Source organism: Cydia amplana, chromosome 24 (genome assembly GCF_948474715.1).
Source record: "Cydia amplana chromosome 24, ilCydAmpl1.1, whole genome shotgun sequence".
NCBI classification, from domain to species: domain Eukaryota; kingdom Metazoa; phylum Arthropoda; class Insecta; order Lepidoptera; family Tortricidae; genus Cydia; species Cydia amplana.
Window position 1 is genome coordinate 5,173,279 of NC_086092.1, and position 15,750 is coordinate 5,189,028.

Sequence of the window (15,750 nt, forward strand, 5' to 3'; positions counted from 1 at the left end):
GGAATGGTGCAAGTGGGTCTTAGTGTTGTTTGAGACTCAAGTCCTTTGAGTCCTCTGCTTTTAGACTCGACTTAGTTTTTCAGACTGTAATCATTAAGTCGAACTTGAGTTCTTATCGCGAATCATAAGAATCATAAGTCTTTTGTAAAGATTTTGAGTCCTATAAAGAGAACTCACTAATTATGAAATTCATGGTTTTCATACACATAATTCAATAACGCCTGTTTTTTATTAATTATATAATAATTATTTACTTTTTATTAGTGTTCGTTTAGATAAAACCTAAAAAAAATAGACGAAATCTCTATCCGAAGGCTTGAGTCTTTTTAAGTTGCGCTTCAAAGACTCAATAAAAGACTTGACTTGACACTTAAAAGACTCGTAAATTTTTTAAGCGCAGAATCGCGTTCTTCAGACTCAAAAGACTTGTGTGTTGACGAAATACTAGTACATCTGATTCTTTTCTATTTAACATGGAATGAGTGAAAGAGACGGTTAGCAATGGGTGAAGAGTTTGAAGAATCCTCTTCCCTTCTCAGGTGCTGGTCCCATGAGCATTGGTACTTGGTTTTTGTGGGTGATTGTAATCTGAAATATTAAAATAATTCATTATTTAAACCTAAATAAGAGTATAGCCTAATAAACTATTTTAATGGCAACGAACTAGAATAATTGTGGAAGTCTGACTGGGGCTCTAAAATGACCCTACGTGTAGGTATAGGGTATTTGACTGCATTTAATTTAGTATTTTAAATATTAACAACAGATTTTAAGTCACTTTGACGTAGAACCCCAATGGATCCTAAGTTATCTGAACAAATAAATTATATTATTATTATTAAAATATTACACGATGCAAGAAATAACCAGAAGATTAATAGAGAAACGTAGACAGCAGTTATTTTTAGACGTAATTTGTATTTTAAAACCCGTATAAAACTATAAAGAGTATGTCATTTGATTGTGACATGCTAGTGTTTCATATAAATTCCATAGTAGCAAAATCGTTTGGACAGTTCGAAAAAAGAAACTGATTTAACTGGTAGTCAAATACTTTATAGGGTTGTTGTTGGCTGAATTTTAATGAACTGCAATTTATTGATAAAGATGTAGTGCATTATTATTTTCCTTCGTATTTTCTCGGAAAATTACGAACATGTCTTGCTATTTCAGTCAGTCTCGGTACAAAAAGTACTGAGGTTGATTGAAGTAACATGACAAATACTAACGTTTTCCAGAAAATACGAAGGAAAACCATTATGCACTAAGGTGTATTCGGGTATTTCCGAATGAACGAATAGTGGCGGATAATTCCGAAAGCTGACTCTTACTACAACGGAATATGAGTGATTTTACAATGACTTTCGGGATTACCCGATTTCCGGAATTACCGAATGAACCTTGCATCGGTAACGGGTTTTGTTGATAATACCTTGCAGGGCGGTTGCATCCAGGGCTCGCCGTCTATCTGCATAGGGAAAGTCTTCTTGGTGGTCATCTCTATGGAGCTGCACTGCGCGAGCCGACGGCCCGAGGCGCGGAGCCCTGTGGAAACGAAACGCAGTCAGGCGTGGCTCACTCCGCGATTTCGTCGCGTCGCTACAAGTACATGCGGCCCACACCAATGTTGGTGTCTAGCAGGGATGTTGCGGATGCCGATTTTTTGACATCCGCGGATGCGGATGCGGATGCGGATTTTTAAAGGATCACATCCGCGGATGCGGATGTCAAGATAGCTATATAAAAAAAGTCAAATATTACATTTTACTAATATTTATTTCAAAAAACCGGCCAATTGCGAGTCGGACTCGCGTTCCAAGGGTTCCGTACATTAAGTCCCACTCACGCTTGACTGCTCATTTCTAATAGGTTTTTTTGGTTAATGACTAAATTACCTAGCAGTCTAGCACTTACGCCGATGCTAAGACGTTCCTGTACCGACCTGTTCCACATCCGCATCCGCATGAAATCCGCATCGATTTTATGCGGATGCGGATGCGGATGTTGAAAATAATGCGGAAGTTCCGCGGTTGCGGATGCGGATGCGGATATTCGCAACATCCCTGGTGTCTAGCTAATATAGTAGTTGCCGGGCGGTGCGGAACGGACGCCTGCTCGCGCTTGCACCTAGCGGTCATATCTGTCGTAATAGACGCGTTTTGTTGGAGTAAACCTTCTGTACCTAGTACTATTATTTATTCTGTGACGCAGTCAATGTAAGAGTATCAGTTGCCAGTTAAGGATAAGAATAATTTTTATTTATAATAAAATACGCATGCACAAAGGTGGTCAGCCCCAAACTAGGCTGAGCCTGTATCTTGAAGCCTACAAAAGAGTAGGCAACAGTAACTAAACCTAATTAAAATTATGTGTGACAGAGGGTGATAAGGTGTAAGAGTTATGCTTTTAGGGTGTGTATTTGTGTGTGTGTGGAAGAAAAGACAGCGTTAAAAGTTTGTATCAAAAATGAAAATTTTGCAGTAAACTTATTAAATATTTTGGTACCTAATCGAATAACGAAATTTGAGTTAGCATGTAATATCAGCAATAACTCAAAATTAATGATTTCTCCGAAATAATTTATCTACGCTGAGCTACATGCTGGTAAAATCAGTAGCTCTTAGGGTTGATTTAGACGATGCGAGGACTCGCATGCGAGTTTCTTTACATTGCGGGTTTTGATCGGTCGGTTGAATTGGACGTAACCAACAGTCCGCAATGTAAGTAAAATCGCATGCGAGTTCGCGCGCCGTCTAAATCAGCCCTTAAGGTCCTCTTTTCTTCGTTTGATCTATAGCTACTCAAAACAGCACCATGTATAGCCTTCTGGCGCCCCGTGTCGTATAAATATTACATAGAGTTTGGACTCACAGACAGTAATATGGTTGAAATTTGTCTTGTCGAAATACCTATTATTTTGAAGAAATCTTACCTGTCCTGACCTGTCCCATGTGGAGGCAGTTTTCTAGGCCGATCACTTCTATCAGCTTATCGCCAATATCTGTAAATACAATAATATTATGAAATACCTAAAGAGTTTTAATTGTATTTTCAATGTCTTTATTTTGCATAAATAGTGGTCATTTAAAGTACCTAATTAAAAGATATATAGGTTATTGCGATTCTGTTTAGGACCTAAACTGAATTGCTAAAGGACGGAGCTATATAAGTCGCATAACTCCGTCCCTTAGCAATTCAGTTTAGGTCCTAAACAGAATCGCAATAAGGACATCATGGTATGGCCCTTGAAAAGCCTAAAACTAAAAAACCTAACCCACAGGATTTTTGATTATTTTTGCTTGATTGTCAATTACTCACCACAAAAAAAAATAAAAAGAAAATCGGTATTACACACGAACGCGGTAGGAGAATTTGGGTTAAACCAACCTTGTTGTGCATTAGGGAAGCGTCCCTTCCGATGCACCCCCCTTGCCCCCCATAGGTTAGAGCCCCCGTGCGTGTAGGGGATGTTCAGCAGCGCCACCCCCTGCAGAGCGGGACCTTTACTCAACTCTAGTGATAAACCATCACACTGTACACCAACCTTGTTGTGCATTAGGGAAGCGCCCCTTCCGATGCACCCCGCTTGCCCCCCATAGGTTAGAGCCGCCGTGCGCGTAGGGGTTGTTCAGCAGCGCCACCCCCTGCAGAGCGGGACCTTTACTCAACTCTAGTGATAAACCATCACACTGTACACCAACCTTGTTGTGCATTAGGGAAGCGCCCCTTCCGATGCACCCCGCTTGCCCCCCATAGGTTAGAGCCGCCGTGCGCGTAGGGGTTGTTCAGCAGCGCCACCCCCTGCAGAGCGGGACCTTTACTCAACTCTACTGATAAACCATCACACTGTACACCAACCTTGTTGTGCATTAGGGAAGCGCCCCTTCCGATGCACCCCGCTTGCCCCCCATAGGTTAGAGCCGCCGTGCGCGTAGGGGATGTTCAGCAGCGCCACCCCCTGCAGAGCGGGACTTTTACTCAACTCTAGTGATAAACAGTCACACTATAAGTGTAAACCAACCTTGTTGTGCATTAGGGAAGCGCCTCTTCCGATGCACCCCGCTTGCCCCCCATAGGTTAGAGCCGCCGTGCGCGTAGGGGTTGTTCAGCAGCGCCACCCCCTGCAGAGCGGGACCTTTACTCAACTCTAGTGATAAACCATCACACTGTACACCAACCTTGTTGTGCATTAGGGAAGCGCCCCTTCCGATGCACCCCGCTTGCCCCCCATAGGTTAGAGCCGCCGTGCGCGTAGGGGTTGTTCAGCAGCGCCATCCCCTGCAGAGCGGGACCTTTACTCAACTCTAGTGATAAACCATCACACTGTACACCAACCTTGTTGTGCATTAGGGAAGCGCCCCTTCCGATGCACCCCGCTTGCCCCCCATAGGTTAGAGCCGCCGTGCGCGTAGGGGTTGTTCAGCAGCGCCACCTCCTGCAGAGCGGGACCTTTACTCAACTCTAGTGATAAACCATCACACTGTACACCAACCTTGTTGTGCATTAGGGAAGCGCCCCTTCCGATGCACCCCGCTTGCCCCCCATAGGTTGGAGCCGCCGTGCGCGTAGGGGATGTTCAGCAGCGCCACCCCCTGCAGAGCGGGACCTTTGCTCAACTCTAGCGATGACCCGTCACACTGCAACAAACATAAAATAAGTTTTTGGCAAAAAAATAATTTCTGGTACAAGCTTTTATCGCTGACTGTAGTTTTCTATCCACAGGCAACTAATACTCATCGAGACGATTCTAAAAACCCAAAACACAATTAGGTTGCGTTGTTTCATCACAGAGTTCCTATGGCCAATGGCCACCTCCTGTCTCCATCATCAGATCAGCTCGATGGTACCATAATATTACATTGTCACCAGACTTACATAGGTACATTGAAAGTTAAATAAAACCTTGTAAAAATACAATACCTGAGATTTTGTCAGCGTAGAAGGTATTAGAAACATTCAATCCAACCAGGGATGACCCTTGGGGCTGAATTTCAAAAAGTATTTTTCAGTAGAGCTCTACTTTCAAGCAAAGGATATCTACAGATGTGCAAGTTGCGAAAATTTTGAAAATGTTCTCGGAAACTTCATAGGAATATAAGGAAACTTTCATTTTGAAAACGGAAAATGTCGATATCCATACGAAAATATGAGGAGTTTCCGAAAAACTTTCAAGTGAAAAATACAAAATTTTTGAAAGTTTTTGACGGCTTATCAGTAATAAAAACTGACCACAATATCGATGTGCTCATGTAGATTCTTGCAGCTGGCCGCGAACTGTTCCGAAGTGGCGAACTCGAAGTACCACAGCTTGTTCTTCATCCGGGAGCTGAACTTGTCCGGGTTGCGCTCGCGCTCCGTGTGAAACTTCACGCAGATCGCCGCGTCCTGAAATATTGCACAAATAATTTAATCATCCTGGAATATTCAAAGAACTATTCAACAAGCTGGGGCCCGTTTCTCAAAAGCTTGTACAAGTGGAAGTCCCTTTCTAACAAAAGCTGTCAAAAAGTGACATTCGCTTGTATTACAAGTTACAAGATTTTGAGAAACGGGCCCCTGGGCTTAATGGCTGTTGTGTAGTGGCAGAATTGACCTGAAAGAGAGGCAGAATTGAACTGGATTTATCTTGCAATTTTTGAACGAAAACTATCGACCCCACGGAAATTGTACCACAAGCACTTCAACTCTACAGTGATAATTCGTTTTCACTGAGGAGATATAAAAAGTTAGTTTTAGCTAGGGAAAACGCGTTTTCACTAAAAACGGGTTTTTACGGTAACAATATATATTCTGTCGCGTGGTCTGCATAAGTGTAAGGCCTGAGTGGACGCTCTTGTTGTGCGTGCGGCGGGGCGGGGCGCGCGGCGTGCATGTTAAACAAATGCGCACGTATAGGAGCGGCCTTAGTGCACGCTGCTCACATCACGCGTGAGCCCACAGCCACGCTGCACGCCCCGCCGAGCGAGCGTCCACTCAGGCTACACTTAGTCTAGAACTGAATTTCCCACAAGATAATGTACTCACAACGCCGATAGAGAAGTAGTTGTTGATGATGTTGTAGGGCACAGACGTCGGGTGCGGCGCCGAGCTCGGCATCTCTGGCTGCTCTGATGGCTCTCGTTGCTGAAAAATTAAACATAACGTATCAGAGTCAGCTGTGATGGTTGAAGTTGCGAAAAATAAAATTAAAATTGGATAAGCTCTCGGAAATTCCATAAGAACTATATAAGAAATAGAGGAAACTTTAATTTTGGAAACGAAAAATTTCAAGTCATGTGTAAATATATGAGAAGTTTCCGAAATGTTTCTACGTGGAAATATCGCAATTTTAGAAACTTTTACACAACACATTAGGAATGCGGATTAAAAAAATCAAATCAATCAAAAATCGTTTATCGAAAAGAAAATATTGGGATAGTAGTTAAGTTTATTTAAATAAAAATTTACGTGTCGCGTACAACCGACGTCGAATCGACACATGTCGTGAGAACGTTGTCTCCTGGTCTATATCTGGCTTTAAGCAATTAGAACTGTTCATGGATCTGCCGGCCTAGCCAAGGTGACAATCGCTATCGCTTCGCCATCGAATCGCTTTGTGTCTCTCTATTACTCTGTGCAACAGTGACAGTTGCGTGTCGATCGCTACGGAGCGTAAGCAATTGGGACGTTGGCTACGCGGCCTGACGTCGAATCGACACGTGTCTTCATCTGGCTGTAGGTATGCAATTAGAACAGATTTACCTCTTCATCGGTGTTTTCGACGTCTATCTGCCACCGGTCCATCATCACGGTGCTGGCGTGAGATATTTTATCCAATATCTTGTGAATGGACTCGCCTTCATACCTGCCAATAACAAGTGATCACAAATCACAAAACATTGCTTTGCATCAATAGGGAATATTACGCGAAACATGGTGAAACTCTGCGTAGGGGGCGCCACTCCCACAATAAGTCACAATCTAAGGGTCTACCGCAAACGAGAGAGTCGACATTTTGTTATCTATCCTCTCTATCACTCTTGCATATGCGAGCGACAAAGAGGCAGTTAGCCGAGTTTTCGCGTTCCCCTTTGTAAACAAACCGCCTTGATGTATCAATGGCATATTTGATTGTCTGTGAAAAATTGATAAAAAACAGTTTATTTACGGTACAGTATGTATAAATCACTCTATGGTTTAAAAGCGCTAGTGCTGCACTCTGGCGGCAAAACATTGCAGTAATACTCCCTATTTAACTTCGTGCATTAAAGTACATTCTAGATATTGACACAGAATAAGTAATAGTACTACCGTACAGAAAGGACACTTCCTACAAAACCGAAGTTTCGAAGAATCGCTGGAATTCAGGGTCGAATCATAATATGATATCCCTTTCTAACTTATGGCACTATCCCTTTCGGCTATTTAGGCTTGTCAAAATTCAAGTAATTATCTTATCTGTGGTCGTGCACGCAAAGGGACGTCAAGTTGTGTCAACTCTAATAATTGCTCGGAGCAATGCTGAGCCGAACGGAGCCGAGTTTTCCCGAATAATGAGGACCCGTTACGACCATCGCCAATGAGTTATATTTTTCCTAGGCTATTATGGTGTCCCACCACTGGGCAAAGACCTCTCCCTTTGATTTCCACGACTCCCTATTTAGTGCCTCCTTTACTTAAATAATATAACTTTTATTGCCAGATGTTGTAGAAAATTGTGGCCTAGCGGTAAGAGCGTGTGACTTTCAATCCGGAGGTCGCGGGTTCAAACCCCGGCTCGTACCAATGAGTTTTTCGGAACTTATGTACGAAATATCATTTGATATTTACCAGTCCCTTTCGGTGAAGGAAAACATCGTGAGGAAACCGAACTAATCCCAGTAAGGCCTAGTTTCCCCTCTGGGTTGGAAGGTCAGCTGGCAGTCGCCTTCTTAAAAACTAGAGCCTACGTCAATTCTTGGGATTACTTGTCAAGCGGACCAGGCTCCCATGAGCCGTGGCAATTTTTTTTTTAATTTTTTTTAATTTTTTTTTTGAAAATGCCGGGATAACGCGAGGAAGATGTTGTAGAATAGTACTCACCCGCCACCCCACCTCAAGCAGCGCGCTAGATCGTTCCCTGTCCCGAGCGGGATCACCCCCACTGCCGGCTGCGTTTCCATTTGTACTTTATCTGAAATAACCAAATAAATATTATACTTAGGCATAGAGAAATATAGTAAGACAAGAGTGCTCACTCCATACATCAGTTCAGACTATTAATTTCAGTGTCTACATCTAGCATCGAGTAGCGGAACTTACAGTACTGCTACATCTATTGTCAAGTAGCAGTACTGATAGTTCCGCTACTCGATGCTAGATGCTAATAGTCTTTTTGGTACTAAAACTGATGTATGGAGTGAGCACTCTATGTATTTTTTTCCCTATGACTTAGGACAATTTTACATAAAGTGTCATTCATTCATAACTTGCTAACTATGTAAACAAAAGTCACTAGTAAATTGACATTCAGAGACAATTTTAATATGGCGGTTTGTTTACATAGTTATTACTGAATCGCACTGACTTAATATAAAAGAAATAGACACACAAAGCAGAACAAAAACGTCAAGAAATGTGGATCCCAATGACGTTTCGCACCATTTGCATTGATGATAAAAACGCTTACGTAAATTTTGAGTCAAGATAAATGTTTCGTACAGAAAAGAGCTTAATGTCGTAAGCATTAAGTGTCAAATTTGCAAACATAAGTACCAACACTGTTAAAAAATTTAGTCCGATGGCACTAAACGTAACGTATTTACGTCAAACAACGTCAAACGAGAATAATGAACGAATGGAGTCACTTTGGTACACTTTAATATGTATTACTGTACAGGAAAATATTAAAATTGAAGTAATAAATAAAACAAATTTAATTTAATCGGGAGCTCAAATAAAATTAATTCGTGGTCCAAATTCAAACAAATAAAATTTTTAATTCGTAAGTATACGTCTTTAAATACTAATTTCCTTGAAATAAATTCTACTTATTAAATAACTGTGTATTTAAGATCTACATTTACTCATAGCACGGGTGCACGGGGACATTTAGATACTGATTGGATTTTTTTTATAAAGTCTACCTATACTTTATAAAAAAAAATCCTGTGGTTGTCACTGTGTTCCGACAGGTTTAGCATTTACAGTTAGTCGATATAAGCCCTTATTGGTGGTGTATATGTCGGAAACAGGGAAATGGGCCAAACACACAAGTGCCGTTTTGCCTTGTTTAAAACTGCATCACCCCTATCTCTTGCTATAATTAAATAGCAGTCCACTTTGCACGTCGCATAGGTTTTCTTGGAAATCTTCAATTTAAACATAATATTATTTCTTATGAATTCCATATAAAAATATAAAAAAATATTGACCTCACATCGACTCAATAGAATTTTGTTCCTTGACATCCCTTCTTTGGTACTAACAAATTAATTTATTCAAAACCATAAAATTACCACCAGATTACATAAATTATGTAATGCTATCCAAAGAACTAACCGAAAGAAATACATTCCATCCTTTTTCCTTGTTTTATCATTGTTATTTTTACATATTTTAACGGCACATTTCGTAATTGTTGACAACTTCACATTTGAGCGTTTCAAACAAGACTAAACGAAAAAGTAATGCATGATCTGTTTTGACATCACTTTTGTGGGGCCATTTTTGGCGGCTGATTGGGTATCCAGTTCTTTATACTATATCAATGCTGAATCGCGATTAGAAAGGGATTGAGATAGCTGTCAATCCATATTGATTTTGACGTAAGTGTATGGAAATCTGTTATTTCTAATCCCTTTCTGATCGCGGCATGATAATAGCAAGTTCCATAGAATGACACTTTAGATCGACCCAGTCCCACAGTAAAGTTCAAGGAGGTTTGTGTTGTGGGTACTCAGACAACGATATATTATGTAATATACATACTTAAATATATAGAAAGCACCCATGACTCAGAAACAAATATCTGTGCTAATCACACAAATAAATGCCTTTATCGAGATTCGAACTAAACTAGTGAAAGGGGTAAGCTATGATGGCGCCATCTATGCAAACATTTGACAGTTACCAAACATAATCATAATCATTTATTTTTTAGGAGAGCAGGTTTACCCATGGTTTCCAGCACCCAGCCGACGGTTCCGTCGCCACCGCAGCATATCACCCGGTAGTTCTTCGCGTCTTTGAACATCTGCAGACCTGGAACCATAAGTTCTATAGGTATTATGGGTGCAAATACTGCGATATGCACTTGTTTTCTGTAGTCGAGTGTAGTCTCTCTAAGATAAAAGAGAAAGATGATTTTATTTGCTATGAAATAGTTCTCTTTAGATGTAGATATTTATAAAGTAGTACGTACCTATGTAAGTAGCTCTAAGCTCCTTTAACCTCGACATATAGAGCACCTATTCTATTTAAAATTTGAGTAGGTAGGAGATGTGTCAGATAAGTAAGTGTCAGTCATATGACCGTTTTTCGAAGTCAAAGATAGTAGGTATGTATTTCATCATTGCATAAATAACACACAAACTAACCTTGCATCGGCCCGCCCTTCGCAATATCATGCACCTGCCTCGGATTCAGGATATACTGCAGTTTCCTCAGCACCCTGGACCCTTGGCGGCCCCCCGACTTGGGGTTGATGAACACCAGGAGGGGACAGCTGCCGTCAGGAGGGGAGATTTGGAAGGAGATGGGGGGAGCGCGGTGTTCCTTCTTCTCCTCCTTTTTGTCCTCTGGGGGGGCTGAGATGGAGATGGGGAGGGATATGGAGGTTGGGAGGGTTTGCTGAAAAAGATAAATATAGTTAGATATGTTCTATTTTGTTACAATTGAACGTACAGAGTAGATAAGATTATACGAGCTATATTTGAAAAAAAAAAAATAGTTTCAAAAATGTACATTGTACGATACATTACTGATCACACTAATTAGTTGACTTCTTTTATAGTAGGAAGACCTGATTTGAAGCCGGAAATTTGGTGCGAAACATCTGTGAAGCAGCCATTTCCTTCTCACCTACCTGGTCATGATGCGGATGCGGACGGTAAAGGAAGTGGCCGTTGTCGGATGGCAGTCAGGGGCAGGATGTGACAAGCATGGCGGCCTAGAGAACACGTTCCGCCGGCTTTGTTGGCCACGCAGCGATCGTAGTTGAAGCTGTTATAGAGTGAAGAGAGATACCTGTTTCCATCTCACCTGATCTTGATGCGGGCGGTGAGGTAGTGACCGTTGTCGTTCAAGCACGAGCGGCCGGATGGCTGTCGTGGGGCAGGATGTGACGAGCATGGCGGCCCAGGAAACATGTCCCGCCAGCGTCGTTGGCGACGCAGCTTTGTGATCGCAGCTGTTATAGAGCGAAGAGAGATACCTGTTTCCATCTCACCTGATCTTGATGCGGACGGTGAGGCAGTGACCGTTGTCGGTCCAGCACGAGTGGACGGATGGCAGTCGGGGGCAGGATGTGACGAGCATGGCGGCCTAGAGAACATGTTCCGCCGGCGTTGTTGGCTACGCGGGGATTGTGATCGCAGCTGTTATAGAGCGAAGAGAGATACCTGTTTCCATCTCACCTGATCTTGATGCGGGCGGTGAGGCAGTGACCGTTGTCGGTCGAGCACGAGCGGCCGGATGGCTGTCGGGGGCAGAATGTGACGAGCATGGCGGCCCAGGGAACAATTTCCCCCGGCGTTGTTGGCCACGCAGCGGTTGTGAAGCTGTCAGAATAATTGATTTAAACATATACAAAATAGGCCAAATATGATCACATGATTTCTGGAATCTGGATGACCCCTTAGCTGTAAACGGACATACCGTGATATGGCACCAACGGCAGTGGAGTCCAGTTATCCCGTTGTATCCCTTGATCTTCTTCCGACATCGAGCGCACTTGCCGTGGCAGTTTCCTGTTTACAAAGTATCTTCTATATTCGACGCACATTGATTTAACGGCTTATTGATATAAGTAGCATCATGTTTCGTTACCGAAAATTGGATTAACTAAAAAATATTGGATTTAACTTGGTTTCATTATTTAAAAAAAACATTAGTAAGTCATACCTTCAACCCAATGATGAGCCAGAGCGGCGGAGGCTCGTCGTGACTTGGAATACGTTGCTATGCACGACGCAGGAGCGCGCTGCACACAGCGCTCGTGCACAGTATACTTGCAGACTGCAAAAGAAACAGATTTATTATGGTATAGTATGTATCTGGGGGCACGGCCGTGCCCCCGCCAAGACGAGACAAAGGGTAAAAGGCACTGCATATCTTTTCTCGGCTACTATAGTTTATCAAAGGACTGTCTCATTTCAAACATAGACAGAGAGAATCATACTATCTTAGTCTTATCCCAGTACTAGCAGTCTAGTACCCAAAAGAAAAGGATGAGTACAGTTTTCCTGATTCTTACTGACTGGAAAATTGGTTTGACCAACTATACATACACATAAATTATGCTTTTTGGCCAAATAGATCTACAAGTTTTTATGGGATAAGTAACAAATGCTTGGCGATTTCAGGGATATTGTACCTAACTAAAATAATTTTCTTCCAGGGAAATTCCCTGCCTAGTTTTTCACGAGGGGCTACAGTATGGGGTTCTTCAAAAAAGGAGTGTGAAGGTTTTGAAAGGGTCGGCAATGCGTAACACCCCTGACTTACAAATGCAGCACAGCCTCTTCTTCCCAAGCCCGTTGCAAGGTTGTTGCACAGGTTGTGGCACAGGTTGCAGTAGGCAGGTCTGCTGAAGTGCTTCAGTCTTCAAGCATGTTCACCATGCTCTTTGTACTTTATAAGGGCCTCTGGGAACCGGCAGGTTAGAGACTTACAAATGCAGCACAGCCCTTTCTTCCCAAGCCCGACGAGCATGTTGTGGCACAGGTTGCAGTAGGGAGGTCTGCTGAAGTGTTTCAGTTTCCACACATGTTCACCATGCTCTTTGTATTTTATAAGGGCCTCTGGGAACCGGCAGGTTAGACACTTACAAATGCAGCACAGCCCCTTCTTCCCAAGCCCGACGAGCATGTTGTGGCACAGGTTGCAGTAGGCAGGTCTGCTGAAGTGCTTCAGTCTCCAAGCATGTTCACCATGCTCTTTGTACTTTATAAGGGCCTCTGGGAACCGGCAGGTTAGAGACTTACAAATGCAGCACAGCCCTTTCTTCCCAAGCCCGACGAGCATGTTGTGGCACAGGTTGCAGTAGGCAGGTCTGCTGAAGTGCTTCAGTCTCCACGCATGTTCACCATGCTCCTTCACGTTTGTACTTTATAAGGGCCTCTGGGAACCGGCAGGTTAGAGACTTACAAATGCAGCACAGCCCTTTCTTCCCAAGCCCGACGAGCATGTTGTGGCACAGGTTGCAGTAGGCAGGTCTGCTGAAGTGCTTCAGTCTCCACGCATGTTCACCATCCTCTTTCACGTTGGTGTCCAGGCCCAGCAGCACGAGGAGTGGGATGGTTGTCATCCTGAAAATAACGAGCCTTGTTCAGAACGCATCCTATGTGACGTCACGGACAGCCGATTGCGTCCGAAATTCGAAGATCGGCAACGATCGGATGCGTATACATATAACGTCCGCCGACAGCAGCCAACGGCAATCTTCCAAAATACATTGAACGACAAACTCAAGTTGTACCTACCGTATTAGTTTTAATTATAATTAGAAATAAATCTTTGTACACAAGTTTTAAATAACAAGTCTTCATTGAAGATCCACTTAGTGTAAGGCCTGAGTAGACGCTCGAAGCGGAGCGTTCGGCGGGCGTGCAGCGTGGCGTCGGGCTCACAAGTAATTTGAGCAGCGTGCACTAAGGCCGCTCCTATACGTTTGCATTTGTTTAACATGCACGCCGCACGTCCCGCCCCGCTGCACGCACAACTCGAGCGTCCACTCAGGCCTTACACTTAGGGATTTCTGCACTATATAGAAAGGAGCCTAGGCTTCAACAGCCTCTTAATCTTTTTATAGCCTTCTCAGGGTGTTTTCTACATGAGACATTGAAGGGAAATCAGAGGAATTTTAATATAGTTAGTCCCAAATTTTGCTCAAATGTGAGCTGTCTATTCTCATCTAACAATAGAAACTTTTAATGCTAGCATTGTTTTCTTACAATGGCGGCCTAGCCAAGGTTACAATCGCTATCGCTTCGACGACGAAACGCTTTGTGTCTCTCTATCACTCTTCTACACTAGTGCGACAGTGACGGTTGCGTTTCGATCGCTACGAAGCGTAAGCGATTAGCATCTTGGCTACGCGGCCTGAATCGATATATTTGCGAGGCCCAATCATTTTTATGCATGTGTGGATGATTGTGCTTATTAGGTAATGGAGTAAATATATTCTGAGATTATGTTTGACATACCCTCCTCTTTTCCATTCATCTAGCGACACAGTTCCATCGGCGTCGTAGTCTATTTCCACCATCATGTCTTGTAGGATCTGACAATAAAAAAGAAATGAATTTATTAATTATGAGAATATGACGTTATCATCATCTTCTTCCTCGCGTTGTCCCGGCATTTTGCCACGGGTCATGGGAGCCTGAGGTCCGCTTGGCAACTAATCCCAGGAATTGGCGTTGGCACTAGTTTCTATGAAAGCGACTGCCATCTGACCTTCCAACCCAGAGGATAAACTAGGCCTTATTGCGATTAGTCTGGTTTGCTCACGATGTTTTCCTTCACCGAAAAGCAAGTAGCAAATATCAAATGATATTTCGTACATAAGATTCCGAAAAACTCATTGGTACGAGCCGGGGTTTGAACCCGCGACCTCCGGATTGCAAGTCGCACGTTCTTACTGCTAGGCCACCAGCGCTTAAAATATAATGTCATTTATTAGAAAGAAATATAACAGATATCTATGGAACCCTAAACACAACAAATCTACTACAACCACAGACTGCAATAAGGCTACATTTGAATGGTTTGCTCCAAACGAAGTGGTGATTATTATCGATATTGATAAGAAAATACCCTCATTTGTCTTCTTTTCAAACGTGAAAGAACGTACCTAATACAGTCAGAAACGCGTGTCTCACCGGTTTCAGTTCAGACGTCTCCCAGCCCAAATAGTCAGCGACAGTCATCATCTGGTTGACGATGCAGTCCATCTCGTTGGTGTCCAGGACCCCGTTTCCGTCCGTGTCGTACAAGCGGAACATGACTGGAATATGACACATGATTTTATATGACAATCTTCACTATATATTACATCTGATGATGATGATGATGATGATGTCCTTCCAGACGTATCCGTCGACAGCGACACCCGAACAAATCATGTACTCTGTAAATTCTGATGTGCATGGGCTCGAACGTGACTTGCGAAACCGAGTTTTGTTTTAAACTTCCGGCCGCAAGACATGCAGTAGAGCTCGCCATTTGAGTCGTAAGTGTATGTGTAGGAGGGCTTGGGCCGAGATTATCCAAGCTGGCGTTTAGCGTCAAGATCTTGACGCTATTACAACTAGAGAACAAATCAAATTACTTTATTAAATATTTTGATTTGTGTTTTCAAGTAGTCGCACGACTAATTTATGTATAAATTGGCTACTTTCCTACTAGTAAAATCAGCTTCTTTTTTAGAACTGTCAAAACGATTTGCTAATATGGAATTCATATGAAAACATGTATAGTGACTTCAATGTCAACTCGCCTACTTTTTATATTTCAATACGATTTATTAAATAGAAATTGTGTTTAAAAATAACTGCTCTGTTTTTCTAA

At 42.7% G+C, this 15,750-nt stretch overlaps 1 protein-coding gene across 1 annotated transcript in view; it reads right to left on the reverse strand.

Moving 5' to 3' along the window:
• Window positions 1-456: 456 nt before the first annotated feature.
• LOC134659278 (diacylglycerol kinase 1) overlaps window positions 457-15,750 on the reverse strand; it is a 181,707-nt gene continuing 166,413 nt past the window's right edge. The window contains exons 9-24 of the mRNA XM_063514931.1: window positions 15,063-15,187; window positions 14,385-14,461; window positions 13,327-13,487; window positions 12,082-12,195; window positions 11,836-11,927; window positions 11,595-11,738; window positions 10,557-10,809; window positions 10,135-10,221; window positions 8,062-8,152; window positions 6,742-6,844; window positions 6,025-6,123; window positions 5,230-5,385; window positions 4,493-4,637; window positions 2,933-3,001; window positions 1,433-1,545; window positions 457-588 (exon numbers count right to left, since the gene is read on the reverse strand). Coding sequence (XP_063371001.1) covers window positions 496-588; window positions 1,433-1,545; window positions 2,933-3,001; window positions 4,493-4,637; window positions 5,230-5,385; window positions 6,025-6,123; window positions 6,742-6,844; window positions 8,062-8,152; window positions 10,135-10,221; window positions 10,557-10,809; window positions 11,595-11,738; window positions 11,836-11,927; window positions 12,082-12,195; window positions 13,327-13,487; window positions 14,385-14,461; window positions 15,063-15,187 — 1,922 coding nt within the window. The 3' untranslated portion in view covers window positions 457-495. The remainder of the gene's footprint in view (window positions 589-1,432; window positions 1,546-2,932; window positions 3,002-4,492; window positions 4,638-5,229; window positions 5,386-6,024; window positions 6,124-6,741; window positions 6,845-8,061; window positions 8,153-10,134; window positions 10,222-10,556; window positions 10,810-11,594; window positions 11,739-11,835; window positions 11,928-12,081; window positions 12,196-13,326; window positions 13,488-14,384; window positions 14,462-15,062; window positions 15,188-15,750) is intronic.